At 36.7% G+C, this 17,523-nt stretch overlaps 1 protein-coding gene and 1 long non-coding RNA gene across 2 annotated transcripts; both read right to left on the bottom strand.

The window, feature by feature from the left end:
* Positions 1-46: 46 nt before the first annotated feature.
* On the bottom strand, positions 47-12,759 carry LOC109104058 (kelch-like protein 11). The gene is made up of 2 exons (XM_019117425.2): positions 12,154-12,759; positions 47-3,443 (listed from the first exon to the last, which is right to left on the bottom strand). The coding sequence occupies exons 1-2, from the start codon at positions 12,684-12,686 to the stop codon at positions 1,856-1,858; spliced, it is 2,121 nt and encodes a 706-aa protein (XP_018972970.2). The 5' UTR covers positions 12,687-12,759; the 3' UTR covers positions 47-1,855.
* A 2,836-nt stretch (positions 12,760-15,595) lies between these two features.
* On the bottom strand, positions 15,596-17,014 carry LOC109104385. The gene is made up of 3 exons (XR_006155984.1): positions 16,764-17,014; positions 16,581-16,663; positions 15,596-16,251 (listed from the first exon to the last, which is right to left on the bottom strand). It is a non-coding gene; the product is annotated as an uncharacterized LOC109104385 (long non-coding RNA).
* Positions 17,015-17,523: the final 509 nt, after the last annotated feature.

The following is a 17,523-nucleotide window of genomic DNA, read 5'->3' on the forward strand; positions in this document are numbered from 1 at the left end:
AGGAAGGGTATCAACTAGGCAGAACACCAACTCTTGGACAATATCAGATTTTTAATAAATATTTATTGCAAATCATTGAGATCCACAACATGTGCATACTTTATAACACATGCAAAGAACTATATTCACCCTTAAAAGACTTTACAACAATGAGAGCAGGTCAAGGTAACATCCCAGCCTTGCTATTCTTATTGTCAGACACTTTCGCCATCGACACACACATATGTACATACATACACTCATTTCCTCTGTGCAAGAAGGAAAGAAACTGATATAGATCTTAAACACTATTAAACCACATCTCAACATGAGGGACACAAAACCTACATTTCCCACTGAGTATATACAATATCTAAGATTCTGTCTCCAATATGCAGTAACATGTTTGAAAAAGGCTTAATAGTGTGTTAAATGTATGTCTCACAGGGTTTTTCCCCGTATGAAATGAGTATGGAATTCTGCACAAGTCAAGACGAGAGCTACAGATACATTGTCAAAGCCATTTCTATCTTGCATTTAGTAGAGATTTTAACATCGAAGCGTAACATTAGTTCATCTAAGATGGCATACTTTAAGACTTTGGTATGGACTGTAGTAACAGTTAAATGTTCTTCAGGCGAACATTGCAAAATGTTTTGGGCTAGATGGTGCCAATGATCGCTTGACAAATTTTCACCCAAGTTAAATGCACTGAGATTTCTTGTAATGAAAGACATCATTGTTAAAGACAGGAAAAAAGACTTTGAGGAGATACAAAGAGAGAATATAGATGAAAGATAGTTTTTTCTATTTCCAATAAAAAATTATTATAAATAGCATTATATATGTAACAAAGACAAGGATGCATGTACCTTATTAAAACTGGAATGGACAACTACATTTGACTGACGGGAAATGTTAACATAATTATTGACAGGAATTACATGACAGAGCACAAGCTGATGAAGCTGCTAAAAACATAAGTGAAAATAATTCAATCAAGGAAGCTGAGAGATCTCAAACTGGCATAGACCGCAAAATCAATGACATTGTTTTTAAGTAACAAAATCCTGCCCTTGACACTGAGGTAATGAATCCTTGACTATATTCTGAACATCTATGGTTTTGCAATTATATTAAGTGTAGCCTTCTGATGCCATAACTGTCTTTATTCCCTGTGCTTTCAAGTTGAAAAACAACAAATATAATCAATTTAAACAATAAGAATAAAGATTAAGACAAGGGCTAATGCTGAAATTAAGTGCTTGTAGTTGTGAAAAATGCATTTTTGCACATATAAACAAAAACTGTGAAAGAATTGCATTGACAAACAAGTGCAAGACAAATAAAATAATCACAATTAAGACCAGAAACAAGTAATTGTGAAGGGAATAAAGATGCAGTGGTTCTTTTTGTAGTTATTAATGGTTTGTTCAAAATGTGTGAGCAGCTTTGAACGGCCGATTCATTACAGCTGGGAAAAATGGTGTCACTCCCTGTGAAAACAAACAACCTAAAAACCCTCAAATGTAAGGACAACCATCACCATGATTCAAGATAAACAATCTGCAGCATTCTGCAAACTGCTGACAGCGGAAATAAGGCAAATTCATGCAAGGCCATGAAACAATGTTTCATGTGTACAGATATTTACAAACGTATCTTTTTTACATATTTATATGATTCCATTATACAAAGTCACATTGAAAATACTCTCTTTACTAGCTTCAGCCATTTCATTCACTCTCCCAGTGCTGAAATTTCACAAGTAAACAAATAATACACATTTGAATAAGAATGGGATCATGGGAATGCTCAAGACACTATATTATCATGATTTTTGCAGCAGTTTTTTTCTATTGAGCAACATGGGCTCTCAGCATTCAATCTGTGACTGTAACTGCCTGCGTAGAGTTAACGTGCGACGATGTAACTGTTGCATTTGCTGCATACGGTCCCTCTGGCGTGCCAAATTTTGAGGCATTGGGTAACGCTGACAGCCATATAGAAAGCGGTAGGGAATGCGAACGTGACATGCTGTGGCACGACAGCGTGGCTGAGGCATGGGTGGCAGAAGCATCCAGCGTTTGCGCTCAGCACAATAACGGTACGCCTCCTTGCGATACTGCTTATCCACATCATCACTGTTCTTCCAGCCACCAATCACAAACACATCATCACCAAGATAGCAGATGGCAGCACCCTCAATACTAGTAACTTCTGGGGGAAGGCTCTCAAGAATATCATCAGATATCCTTGCGCTGATCTTCTGACGAGCTACATCATCACGTACGTTGGTGTAACTCTTGGGACAGCAAGAAGCGGTGTGGTAGAAGTTAGTCGACGCTACAGCCATTTGGAACAAGCAGTAGTTGTCAATAAGTGGTAAGGAATCAACTTCTTGCCACTGGCGACTGTCAGTGTCGTAGCGAGTAGTCACCGTCTTCAACCCATCATCGCTGTCAGTATCTATGGGCGTTCGCGCCGTGACATAAACATATCGATCTTCGACACTAATGGCCTTGACATCTCTCAAAATCTTAGGAGCAGATTCTAGGTTGTGCCACTTGTCTTGGTCAGGTTCATAGACACTCACATCCTTAAATCCAGGGCTGAAGTTGCCATGACCACCAATACTATACAGAATATTTTTGATGCAGGTGAGGCCAAAGGAATGCTTGCGTGTGGTGAGGTTGCTCACTTGTTCCCAGGTGTTGCGATTTGGATTGTAGCGCTCCACTGTCTTGGCAAATCCTGGTTCCATGGACCCAGCCACGTATACATGGGTATCAGTGGCTGCAATAGCGTGACCATCCAGATGATTATGGATGTGTGGCAAATTGATCCAACGGTCTTCGTATACAAAGTACCCTACGCACTCACTCAGGTAGTCACCTCCTTCAGAGACCCCTCCAACCACCATGATGACATCCATGTTCTGGCCAAATCTTGGTTGGAATGTGGCCATGTATGATGCCCAGAACTCTGTATCTGCTGATTTGAGGTTCTCAAAGCGGATCGCATGACCCTCCACAGCCTCTGACACAAGCTGTAGGCAGGCTGCATTCTGCGCGACCAAAGGTTCATTCTTCACAACCCTTGTAAGATACGTTGGCTTTATCTGTGGCAGCCTGAGAAGACGAAAAAGCTCCTCAAAATACTTCACCCTTTCTTCTGAGTTCTTTTGAACCCATTTGACTACTGCATCAAACAAAACCTCCTCAGAGTCAACAGTAATCTCTGCGTCTGACAGCCAGTCTCTGACCAGATGGAATGGAAGCGTGTAAAATTCCTCATCCTGAATGACTTTATGGAAATTGCGACGAATCATGTCAGCAGCACGTAAGGCCAGCTGGTCCAAAGTATACATGTGCGCAAGGCTATGGACGGCCACACAGTTGCCAAGGCTGAGCTTCCTCTTGAGAAATTCTCCACAAAAATCCTTCAACTGCACGAGCAAGAACCTGTGAGTGGAAAAGAAATTACATTGTTTAGGCCTTACAAACATGAACAACAGAACAAGCAAGATATATGATGTAGGTTCTCTTTTGTTATATTTGTTCTAGTAGGACAGTATGGCATAGACACTTGCCACTTGTTATATCAATAGAGATTTTGCTATATTGTGTACGTCACATGAAGAAATTATACACTGAACAAAATTATAAACGCAACAGTTTTGCTTCTGCTCCCATTTTTCATGAGCTGAACTCAAAGATCTAAGACTTTTTCTATGTACACAAAAGGCCTATTTCTCTCAAATATTGTTCACAAATCTGTCTAAATCTGTGTTAGTGAGCACTTCTCCTTTGCTGAGATAATCCATCCATTTCACAGGGGTGGCATATCAAGATGCTGATTAGACAGCATGATTATTGCACAGGTGTGCCTTAGGCTGGCCACAATAAAAGGCCACTCTAAAATGTGCAATTTTATCACACAGCACAATGCCACAATGCCAGAGATCCTAAAGCCCATTGTTGTGCCATTCATCCACGACATGTCACCCATTGAGCATGTTTGGGATGCTCTGGATTGGCGTATACGACAGCATGTTCCAGTTCCTGCCAATATCCAGCAACTTTGCACAGCCATTGAAGAGGAGTGGACCAACATTCCACAGACCACAATCAACAACCTGATCAACTCTATGCGAAGGTGATGTGTTGCACATTTCGTGAGGCAAATGGTGGTCACACCAGATACTGGCTGGTTTTCGGACCCCCCAATACAGTAAAACTGCACATTTTAGAGTGGCCTTTTGTTGTGGCCAGCCTAAGACACACCTGTGTAATAATCATGCTGTCTGATCAGCATATTGATATGCCACACCTGTGAGGTGGATGGATTATCTCGAGAAAGGAGAAGTGCTCACTAACACAGATTTAGACAGATTTGTGAACAATATTTGAGAGAAATAGACTTTTTGTGTACATAGAAAAAGTCTTAGATCTTTCAGTTAAGTTAATGAAAAATGGGGGCAAAAACAAGAGTGTTGCATTTATAATTTTGTTTATTGTAAGTCTTAGATCTTTCAGTTAAGTTAATGAAAAATGGGGGCAAAAACAAGAGTGTTGCATTGAATGAGAAAAAGTGCAGGACGTGCTTGATGTTAAAAAGTTATTAACCACAATAAGCCATGAAAAGAACTCTGACTGAATCACAGTGATCCTGAATGCAGTTCTCTTTTGCAACATACTTGAAAAATCAGATATCACACACAGAATAATCTGTTTTTTTCATTCATTTTTTGATTTAATATTGAAAGTAGAAAAATGAGGAAATGGCTCCTTTTTCGTTTTTTTTTTCCAAAAAAATGGAAAGCGATAATTCAGCTTAAATTTTCGTTGTTCGTTCAGTGTTAGAAAAATGAATAAACAGCTCGAATATTCGATTTCTACACATGGGCAGGAATTAAACGCCCCATTTTGCTGATTGGTCAGCTGAAGATCAAACAATCCCATCATCAGTTCTTCTGCAGTATCACGCAACAGAATAATAGTCCTCCACTGCTGCAGTTGTACAGATTCTTAACGCATTTATTGCAACTACATTTCATCTTTTTTCATCAAACAAGCAAATTAATAATGAATAGTTCGACACAACTCGTACCAGGGTAGAGTCCAGACAGGGCTTTCTTCTGTGTAGACCAGCGGTTCTTAAAGTGATAGGGGGTCTGCAAAATAATTTGCTATAACCTACCGTATTTCCAGACTGTAAAGTCGCTTTTTTAATCATGATACATAGGCCTACTGTGATATATTCCAAAGTGACTTATATCATGCATTTAACATCAAATCTAAAAGAAGCCTTTTAAAAGACACGTATTCACTGTGGTTCATGTTTGTGGCATGCGCCAGAAAGATGCTCAAGGAGACCGAGACATGCTAAAGCAGCGCATTCTGTTGTTCTCTTTATTTTTCAAAGGCATGACATTTTGTAGTTATTTTTGAACATAACATTACACAAATAAAAATATACATTTTACCATATGAATATAAATGACAGAGTATTAAGATATTTCCTCCCAATGGGGAAAAAATCCAAGTGAACATCAATCAGTACTTAATATTAATTTAAACTGCTTACGGCTGCATAATAAATTGCAGTGTCCCCATCTGAAAGCACGTGCTCACACCGCGCACAAGTGCATATCCTTTTGAGATACCAATTATAATACATTTTAATAAAACACAAGACTACATTATTAAACTCTAACCATAGGCTATTTAATATCAGTTGTTCACCGGTTGTACACAGAAGAAAGCCCTGTCTAGACTCGGTATGAGTTGTGTTAAGCTATTTACTACTCTGTTGGTTTGAGGAAAAAAGATGAAATGTAGTTGCAATGAATGCGTTAAGAATCTGCACAACTGCAGCAGCGGAGGACTATTACTCTGCTGCATGATACTGCAGAAGAACTGATAACGGCACTGTTTGATCTTTGGCTGACCAATCAGCAGAAAGGTGTGTTTAATTACTGCCCACGTGTAGAAATTGAATATTCATGCTGTTTATTCATTTTTCTACCCCTGTAATAAAAATGTAAATTTAAACTGAATTCTCGTTTTTTTTTTTTATTTTTTTGGAAAAAGCTGTTTTTAATTTGTAGAAATTTGTTTTTTTTTTTTTATTATTTGTTTTTTATTTTTTATGATTTAAATATTGATTATGGGTGCTCCTACTGATGGTTTTAGGTTCTTATAGTGATAGAATCACAAAATAAAATGATCTCAAGCAGATGACGCTGCTGTGAGAGGTTTGGCATGCAGCAGCACCGTCTCAGTCTCTGTCCAGCACAGGTGAAATAATTATAATGCTATAATTCTTCATTAAATAACTTCTAAAGTAATTTGAAAACGTGTGAGATGTAACTTCACAAACAGCGTGAGTGAATCACCGCGCTCTTTTTTTCTCTCTCCAAATACGCAAATGGCTTCAAATCACCACACATCGCGTCACTGCATCACGTCATCACGTCATCTGCGCTTCAGAGTAGCGCGGTCACACTATCTGTGCTTCAAGTTCATTGCGCGTCTACTCAGCGGTGCGTGGTAGATTAGTCGTGGCCTAGTGGTTAGAGAGTTTGACTCCTAACCCTAAGGTTGTGGGTTCGTGTCCACGGTGTGTGTGTTTGTGCACTTTGAATGGGTTAAATGAAAAAAAACTAATTCTGAGTATGGGTCACCATACTTGGCTGTATGTCACTTCACTTTCACTTTTTTTTAGTAAATCCTCCTTCGGTTGTCATATTTATTCATATTCGTATTCATATTCATGGCCTTCTATTTAAGTTTTCACTGTTTATTTTACTATAATTATTTATTTATTTTTATGTTTTGGGGTTCAAAGCTGTATACTTTTTCCTTTTTTCAAGTGGAATGCTGCTAAATTAATGCATAATTTGGATTATGTTTTGTACAACTGTTTTCTTTTCTACTTACAGTTAACATTATTCTATATCAATTGGATCCAAGTTTTTTTTTTTTTAAGAATGACAGAATTCATTCGAGTTTTAAGTCTTAAAAGTGCACATGTTATCATTCAATCTGTACCTGCTATCGTTTGGTGTATCCTGCTTATGTTTATGAGAAAATCAAAATAAAGTGATGGGGGGAATTGTTAAAAAGGACAAAACCAAACTGTTTTCATGTCATTTCACTGTTTCATTCTTTAATAATTGCATGCCAAAATCAGGAACAAAATAAACAAAAATAAAAAATTAATAAAAAAAAGAAAATCTAATTGTTTTCTGAGGCTCCACTAGACTCGTTCTACATGTCCCCACGTACCACTGTGGTGATTTTAATTTCACTTTACTGTATCATTCTTTAATAATTGCATGCCAAAATCATGAAAAAATAGTATATTTTTCACTCAATAGTCACATTTGAAAATTCATAAATTAAAATCAAATTGTTCTCTGCAAACTCAACCAGACTCTTGTTCTACATGTCCCCACGTACCACTGTGGTGATTTTCTTATCCTTTTACTGTATCATTCTTTAATAATTGTATGCCAAATTCATTAAAAATGCTGTCTTTCACTATACAGTCATTTGAAAATTCATAAAGAATTTAAAATCAAATTTTTTTCTGCAAACTCCACCAGACTCTTGTTCTACATCTCCCCACGTACCACTGTGGTGATTTTCACATAATTTTACTGTATCATTCTTTAATAAGTGCATGCCAAAATCATGACAAATGATATCTTTCTCACTATACACTCAAATTTTGAAAATTCATACAAAAAATTCATAAAGAATTTTTTCTGCAATCTCCACCAGACTCTTGTTCTACATGTCCCCAAGTTAGAGATCGACCGATATGGGTTTTTCTATAACCGATGCCGATGTTTAGAGGTCAGGGTTAGCCGATGGCCGATATGTGCTGCCGATTTTTAGGGCCGATATCTTAAAGTTTTCCCCTTAATTTGGATGCTAAAATGTCACATTAATAATAAATGGATGCACAACATTTCTAAACTTAACATCATCATTTATTGAACACTGACTTGAGCCATCTCTCGAATCTTAATTTTGTCCACTGCACGGTATTAAAATGAAAAAAAAAAAAGAATATGCAAAGTTAACAAAAAAAATGATTAAGTATTTGAAGTATAAAATTTGTAATATATGGTAATATGTAAATAATTTAAATTGAAGTTTTAGAAAATTTATCAGGCAGAATTTTTCAAGTTTGTTGGAACATAAATGTAAACTTAAATATACATTTAAAAAAAATAAATACAATTTTATAAATAAAAATCAATTAAACTGAAAAATATCAAAAATAAAATATATAAAAAAATAAATAATAGTAGTGCTGCAAACACTAGCAACCAGCAACATTTGTGTTTGGTATAAATGACACAGAACATCTAAAGTGCATTCTAATTTCAAACTTACATCGCAGTCTGTTTATTATTTAAATAAAGTACAGTCAACCAAACATATAAAAGGTTACACTGGTCAGTTTAAATAGACCTTATACCAGGCCCTAATTTGATTCGCCAACCGCTAATAAAACATAATTATAGTAAAACAAATTGTTAAAAACATAAATAGAAGGTCGTGAATGTGAATATTAATAAATAAGACAACCGAAGGAGGAACTACTTAAAGAAGACGGTAGCGCCTTGAACACGCTCACACTTTAATCTACCACGCACCACTGAGTAGACCCGCAACTTGAAGCGCAGATAGCGTGACCATGCTAGTCTGAAGCGCAGATGGCGTGACTGCAGTAAATCTGTCTATAAGAAATCTGTTTTGTAGTAAATAATCCATAGTTTTTTGTGGCTCTTTTTTTTTGTTTTTGAAGTATCGATATGGCACCGGTATCGTAAAAAACCCAATCGATACCCAACCCTAGTAATTACACCATAAACGCATATTATTAAAGTCTACTTTGTTTTACAGTCAACACATATGGTTTTTAGGCTAGGTTTAAAGGGAAAGGGCACTTTTAGATTAACAAGACATTAAGATGGCACTCATGGAGGTAGAAAAAAGTTCTTTATGAAAGGCAGGATTGCTTGTAATAAAGATTTAAATAAAAAAAGGAAAGGTAGTAGAGCTTACTATTTCTGTCAATGGTAAGTTTGTGATAACGTAAGAAAAGTAGTTTAAATGTTTTGCCACTTGCTTGAGCAAGTAATATATAAATCTAGAAGTAAATGCAAAAGTAAAAAACGCTGAATAGCGTTTTGCTTATATTTATTGTGTTTAAACATGTCTGTTAAAAGATTGTATTAATGTACTGTGTAAAAAAAAAATAACTAATGCTGAAAAAGCATTTTCAGTGAGAATGTTTGGATTTGAAATCAAAATAATGGATAAATGTTGTGTGGTAAACAGCCACGGATCAGTAGCGGGCTCTTGTGTGAAAGCACAGAGGCCTCAAAAATCCTGATCAGAGCACCCCTACAAATGATACATGGATTCAGAATAACGTCATAATTCATTTCTGTGCGTGTATTCAAACCAATATAAAGCAACCGATTGTCCAAATAATAACATTTAAGAATGACAACTATAACTAAGATAAAGAAGATTAGACGCATTCACGCACAAAAATCCTGTGTGTGTGTGTGTGTGTGTGTGCGCGCGCATGCTCCTGGCACACTGATCACTATAACATCATATTTTTAAATAAAAACATTTTAATATATACATCAAAATGTATGTCTTGCAAAGGGTTTCTTATAATGAATGCTGGCCAAAAAAAAGCCTGTTTAAAACTTTGCAAGGGTCAGTGGTTTAGTCATTTTAAATGGATTTCTATAGTAGCATATGCAGACAGTCAAGGTAAGATGTACGTTGTGTCAAAAGGGAGGCTCTCCGTCTTTCACTTTGAAAACCTTAATCTTTGCAATCTCAATTGCAGCATACTATGCAAAATAGTAACCCAGATAATAATAACAAGAAAATCATGGAGATGTCTATTTGATATACATTTTAGAGCATTTTTTTTTATCTACAACATGTCTCTAAAACATTTTCAGTAAGATGAGAGGTTCATAGACAACAGATATTTTCCAGATAAAGTCCTTATCACGCAGTTTGGAGAGGCATGTATATGCTTACTGGGTGTATGCGTTATAGGCTAATCAAGGGCTATACATCAAAACATCACTTTACTGCAAAGCAAGTTAAATTAAGCTGATTAAAAGAAGCAGCAGCAGCAGTAGTCAAGAAAAAAATCATTGTAAGCAGAAAGAAGTATACAGTGCAATTCAGCGGGCAAGGAATAAAATTTGCAGCAGTGGTATTACAAATATCCAGAGCAGTCCATTGTATCAGGGACCTGAATAGGTAGTGGGTGATATATATTGATTAAAAGAGCAAACCACCAAAAAACAAAAATGTTGAAAATTTGGGGAATACTTTTTTTTTTTAATGGGGTTATATTTTGCGTTTTCAATTTTTCCTTTCTCTTTGGAGTGTTACAAGCTCTTGGTGCATAAATAAGATCTGTAAAGTTGCAAAGACTAAAGTCTCAAATCAAAAGAGATATTCTTTATAAAAGTTAAGAGTCAACCACACCCCCCTAAAATGCCTCGTTCTAACACGCCCCCACATGTCTACGTCACGATGTGGGAAGATTTGCATAACGCCACCCAAATGTTCACGCAAATGTCGTGGAGACGCTGTGTGTTTCGTTGTGAAAGTGAAACTACTTTGTTTGGCCTTCCAAAAGAAGACACAACTAGAAATCAGTGGTTAACCTATTTACAACACTGTTCCAGAACAGTTCAACACAAATATTCAGATGTGCGCAGCACATTTTGCGGAGGAGGAGAACTGTTTCCTGTGAGAGTAGCCTACAATGCCGATGTCTGCTTCTATAATGTGGGGCAGTTCCAACTTTGCAAGGACAGTCTGGTGCTTCTGACACACAGTCTGTAAGTACGTTTTCATATTTAAATAATTTGCCACTGATGATTCAAACGCGAGTTTTAAGCAGTGTAGAGTAACTGTTAGAGCTTGTTGGTTGTCATTTCTCCGATCACAAATGCAGACATGGTTTTAAGTTTATGCAGCGCGATATGCAATGCAACGCATAAAAAGACAGCATAAGTCATTATAATAAGTAATTATGTCCCCATATGTATTTCAGTCACACGCTTGAGGAATTCGCAATCAGCGTACACCTTGCTTTTCAGAATGATGAGCTTTGTTTTGTTTCAGAAAGGCGGGGCATAGAGGAGAAACAATAATGTACAGTATGTGGAAAATAGTGTTTTTTGAACCTTAAATCACAAACACATTGCATTATACCAAATACACAAAAAAAAATGTTCTTTTTCGCAACGTCATATGACCCCTTTAACAGATTAAATTACTTTCAAAAATTATTTTACAAATTTAACTAAAATAATTTGAAATATGTTAGTGCAGCAATGTTGTGCCTGTGTTATTGTGTGTAGCTTTTTGTACAGTTTTGAAGGGAAGCACTAAATAAAATAAAAAAAAGTCTTAATGTATAGCCCAGCTGTGTATGCACATTTAGTGGCTTAAACAAAGTCTTCTGAAGCTATGATATGACCACTTTGTATGTTGACCAGGGCAAAATGTAAGATGGCAACACAATAACATCAAACCTCACGTTTTTCCTTTTTTTTGAGTGTCAACATCAGGGACAAAAAATATCACTGGATTAAACCACTGGCTCTCATCATCATCATGCTATCTTTATGCACTTTTGGACCCCAGTGACTTTAACCATGCTGAAAACAAGAGCTGAAATATTTTTAGATTGTGTTTTGCAGAATAAAGAAAAGCATATGAGTTTGGAACTAACTTAGATAAGGACAAGCAGAAATGGGAGACATTTCATCTTTAGAGGGGAAATTTCCCTATGGAGAAAAACACGCCAATGAAATGTGTATTATATCCAAAAATGGTGGACACATCTATGATTCTACAGATTCGGAATGTAATTTTGAAGTCTAAAACTGCTGCTGCTTTAGAAAATACGCATATGACACCCAAGGTGCTGCCAAAGCTCTACTGACTCAAACGACGCCTACAATTTGCCCAGCGATGCTGGTTCTGAAAGTGCAAGTATGATGCCCAATGAGTATGATCAGACATCAAAAGTGCTGTCTAGGTAGGCAGTTCGCTGGGTTTTGACACACAGTCTATGACCTGCATGATTTTCTCTCACCTATCCGCCAGCTCTAGAACCTCATGCACGTTAGCGGTGCTCACTCGTATCTCGCCCGTGTACATGAACTGGATGACGCTCTCCACCGTCTCCTGGTCGAGGCCTGCCTCGCTGCTCCACTCCTTCATCTCCACCCGCCGCGTCACCGACTCCGAAAACTGACCCCCGAGCAGCGGCGTGAAATAATCCGTGGCCGCGGCCAAGACAGAGCGGTGGGCGCTAAACTCGAAGCTGTTGGCGGCTCCCGGGGCGCTGCTGAACGCCAGCGTCACGTCGCAGAAGACCCCGAGCTTGCGCTGCTCGTTCTGCCGCCGGGAGAGTTCCGAGCAGTGGGTCGCGGAGGCAAACTCCTCGGCCTCCTCAGACTCTCCGTCTCCAGCTAGAGCGCTCGCCGTGCTCGGCCCGCCGCTGTTTCGGCTGGCGTCCTCTGGATTCGGGGCGGCTGCGGCCATCTCGGTGTCCGCACGGTCGTTTCGTAAAGTGCGAAGTATGTTGAGGTGGTGCAGCACACTCAAACATACGCACTCCAACATAAACAGCGCTCGACATGCACATGCGCACACGCAGCATTCACCGCAGGAGTCCTGTTGACGTTACAGGAACTGACGTGAGACATGGGTTGCTGATCTGGGAACAGATAAATAAAGAAATAACCATAGACTGTATAAAAACAACAATAAAAATATCAACGGTGTATACATAGAAATGTGTTATAAAATTAAATACACAATATGGTGTCAGTCTTCAGTGTACATTCAACTCGACAGTACTACAAAATAAACCACGTCACGAATGGCATATTCCTGGACTACTTACCAATTAAATGTCAAATATTATTTATAACCATTCCAATAAAGACTGGGGTTCCCAATACTTTTTATTTATTTGTTAGCAGAACCCGTTAGACTTAGAATAGGCCTATGTAGCCTACTCGAAGTACCCCTTGAAATTTTAAGTTTTAGTTTCCACGATTTAACGACACTTTCGCATATAACATCGAGGCAAACAGATATTTTTTTTTCTCCAGTTTTTTTTATTATTATTTATTAAATACAGGGGAGCACAACTAATCGAAAATTATTGCAATTATTTTGTCATTGCAATTTTTGAAGAGATATCATCATAGATATCCAGTTAGTATGAAAATACCTCAAATTGCTCCTTAAACGAACTAGGAACTTTTAGGGTCTTTATTGTTATTATTATTATTTGTATTCACTCAAAATAAACATGAAGACAAATATATTATGGTTGTAAATATATATATAATTATGTGTGTGTAGTGATTTTTTTTTTTTTAAATAAATTATGACTTCATGAACAATGAATTGTTCACCCATCCATTTTCTATTTGTGTACTGGAATGCAGATGAACATATAAAATTAGAGAGCCATCTGCTTATGACCTCTTGACTTTGTAGTTGGCTTGCTTTAATGAAAAAAGAAGAAGAAAAATCTGGGTTATTAAATTACATACAGTAGATACTTTCTGGATTATAAAATACAGTTTGCAAAGACACCTGCTGACATAACTGAATTGATTGACTCTTTTTAGCCATGTTTTAAGTGAAAAATGAGCAATGCTAATTTAGCTTTATAACACTCAGAACACTTACAAAGCATTAACACAGACCTTTGTGTCAGATAATATATGAAATATACAATTTTAAATGCATATTCAGGAATAAAACAGTATTTACAAATACCACAGTGACTCTGAAATATTGAATTTCAGCAAAATAAAATTGTGCATATTTATACTCTCATAAAGACACACGTTCACCGTCAAAAGTGTCTACACTGAGGACGTGAGAATCAGAAACAAACACTGAAGCAGTGGAAGAAGTTGCCTTATCTAATGAATCATGTTTTGTGTGTGTGTTGGGAAAGAGATGGCAACAGGATGCACTAGACTAGAGGATTAAGGCAGACCGACAGAGGCAGTGTTGTGACTGATCAGTGTATTTATGTCTATTATAAAGAGCTTCAGTCGTTACCTGTTAATTACTGTAAATTGTAACTAGAGTAGTATTTCATATATTTATTTCTCAGACCTAACGATTGTCTTTTGTCCTCTTTACATCGTGTTCTAATCTTTTTGTTTTTCCAGCTGTGAGATTATGGTTTTGAAACATGTTTGCTCAGTGTGACATCTCAGCTACAGTAGTTTGCTAACACTGGTTCAACCAATACAGAACTGCAATCATCACTGAACCCATTTTAGACTGACAAGACTGATGATTTTGAACTCTCACACATTCTTTTAGCAGTTCATCTTTCTTCTGTGAGATGTAGCCTAAGTTGAGTTGAGTTCTATATCCTTCCAGCTCATGAAAGCATACGTTCAGCCTGTTTAATAAACTGATGTTAAACCTAGTTTAAATTAAAGCAACCAAACAAGTTACAGTTACTCAAACCAACCACTCCTGTTCCACACAAAGAAGTGCAAGTGCATCACATCTGCTGAGACAGCTAGACTGTGATGAGAACATGAGGAGTGGACTGAGGGTAAGTTTACTGTCATAACACAAAACATAACACACATTTTACTATATATATATATATATATATATATATATATATATATATATATATATATATATATATATATAAATTCAATGGGTCTGTCCAGTGAACTGTGCAGTTTACTGAAAAGCATTTTCAGTTGCTGACAGGGGACTGTGCTGCTAAAGGGTATGTAGCTTTTTTTTGGGTTTTTATGTTTTTTTTTTTTAGTTTATGATGTGGGAGTGTGGTGTTAAAGGGTATGTAGCTTTTTTTATTTTATAAATTTATCAATTTCTTTCATGGCTAACATGAAAAATGTTCCTGAGAGTTTGACTCTATAAAAAAAAAAAAAAAAAAAGAATCGTCTAGAGTAACATTACTTTTAAGTGTCTCCAGGGGAAGCCACAATTTGACAAGCTGACAAAAGGTCTGGTCTAGTCTCTAGCATCAACATGGCATCATCACCCAAAATACTGCGGCTCATTGGACATTTTCTCTGTTTAGCCGTACCCACTTCTTCACATCCGTCAACAAGTCTTCTCTAAATGCAGCATGTCGACTCTTCCAGTTCATTGCAAGGCATCAATTTGTTAGTGAAGATGGAATCAGTTACTTCCCTCACCACATTTTAGAGTATTCTGATATGCACTTAATCCCAAAGTGTTTCTGCATTAAAGAGATTACCCTTGAGCAATTTTGAATGCTGCACAACATGCAAATTGTATAACATTAATAACCAATAAAGAACTTTATTTTAAAAATACTGTAATTTTGCACATAAAATCAACACTAGAGAAGCTGATTTAGTTTCACTTTTTTGTTGCAGTAATTTATCCCAGATAGTGATGAATGTGTTTAGTATGAACCTCCACTTTAAAATGTGGAAGAGTCGACATTTTGCCTCAATTTGTAGTAATTTAAATACATTCATTTGAGAGTGTGCTTTAGAATTAGAAGCTTTGCATATACAGGCTGTGGTGTCTTCATTCAGACTATTAGAACTCACAGCCTGAAGAGACATAAATGATTCTCCATTTGTTAATCATAAACAAAGCAAAGGAAAGTGCATTAAAGTGTTAGTAATATAAGATGGCCAATGAAACTGCGCCATGAAGCTTGCTTTAGAAGCAACCGTTTTATAAATTCATTAGAGTTGTCATGCTTTACCATGAACGTTAACAACTACTATTTGTCAGTATTTTGCTAGTGTATTTCTTTGGTTATGACTGAATAATTTACCCCTTCCCACTATGATAAAGTAATAAAATAATAAGATGGTGACCTGTGGGATTTACAGTGAAAACAAATACAAAAAAACCTCACACAAACAATACAAACATCTTTAATATTTAACGCAATGGAAAACTATTTAAAATAATCCCAATTCAACAACAGAAATCAATAACAGACATTTTGGGTAATAGAGGTTATTTTTCAGCAGATATTCTGTTTAGAACTGATGGGGCCGTGTCTGAACAGTAAAGAGTAATTCAGTGGTTTACCGATGAAACCAATGCTGCGTCCCAGAATGAAGATTCCAATAAGATTCCATTAAGAGTCCCAATCTCAACAAATTCATCTGCCTCATCCCTGCAATGCATAAACAGCTCAATAAACAGATTCAATAGATTTCAGTTCAACATATAAAGAATGAATACTAGACAAACCAGACATTTAGATTTCAGACATTTGAAATGAACACTTTTAGACTCTTTTGAAAGTCAAAATCACACATCTGCACTGCAACTGTCACATAATTTTGTCCCAGGCCCTGTGAGTCCAAGCAATTGCCCAATGGAAATCACAATTTTACAACTTCTGTCCTCTGTGACTATGCGAACCCTGGTGCTGGAAATTTTTAGATCAACTCATAATATTAAACACACATATATTAAATAACAATAATCTTCTTGACTTACCATGTGAATCCTCCACATGTTCTTAAGAGGTCCACAAAAGCCACACCAATAAAGCCATCAACATTTAGAATGAGGTCGGATTTCTGCAGAGCGTGAAAGAGATTTTAATGTGAGCATGACATGAAAAAAACAATCACACAGCAAAACACACAAGCATTAAAATGGCATCAGAAATAACATCACCTTGGAGGTAGTGATCTTCTGTACTTCTAATTTCTGTTACTCACTGTTACTCGGCTTATCCATTAAGTCCACAAGACTGTAGGGCATCTCATTTCATTTAATGCTCCTCAGCCTTTCCTATGCATTACAAGCATGGACTCAAAACACCACATGGGCTGGGAGTGCCAGTTGGGCCAGGGCCAATATGCAGTAAGTGTCTCAAATGCCATGTAAAAGGATGTACCTCAGATGAGAACTCATTTCAGTTTTTCTTTTTTAATAAATGTGCAAAAATGTCAACAATTCTGTTTTTTTTTTTTTTGTCAATATGGGGTGCTGTGTGTACATTGAGAAAAAAAAAAGAACTTAAATGATTTTAGCAAATGGCTGCAATATAACAAACAGTGAAAAATTTAAGGGGGTCTAAATACTTTCCGTACCCGCTGTATATAATGAAATTAACGTCTATCACGCAAAACACACATAAATATACACCAGCACAAAATATCAGTTAAATATAGCATTGTTAACTTGATATTGCAGTCTATACATCAAACAAAAATGCAGTCAATCAAACAAATAATTACACAGCTCAATTCAAATTGTGGGTCTCTTCTGATTAGCATGGTAACTGCCTCACCGCAGTGGTAGACTAAACATATTTTTGCGGATGTGGTTTTATGTGGATAATGGGACATAAGTCACATCAAATGTATTTGTATAGCACATTCTGTTATGTCTACAATGTTTAGTACTTTCCCACAGAGCAAGTTTTAGGACT

The sequence above is a fragment of the Cyprinus carpio genome, chromosome B12, assembly GCF_018340385.1.
Source record: "Cyprinus carpio isolate SPL01 chromosome B12, ASM1834038v1, whole genome shotgun sequence".
Classification (NCBI taxonomy): domain Eukaryota; kingdom Metazoa; phylum Chordata; class Actinopteri; order Cypriniformes; family Cyprinidae; genus Cyprinus; species Cyprinus carpio.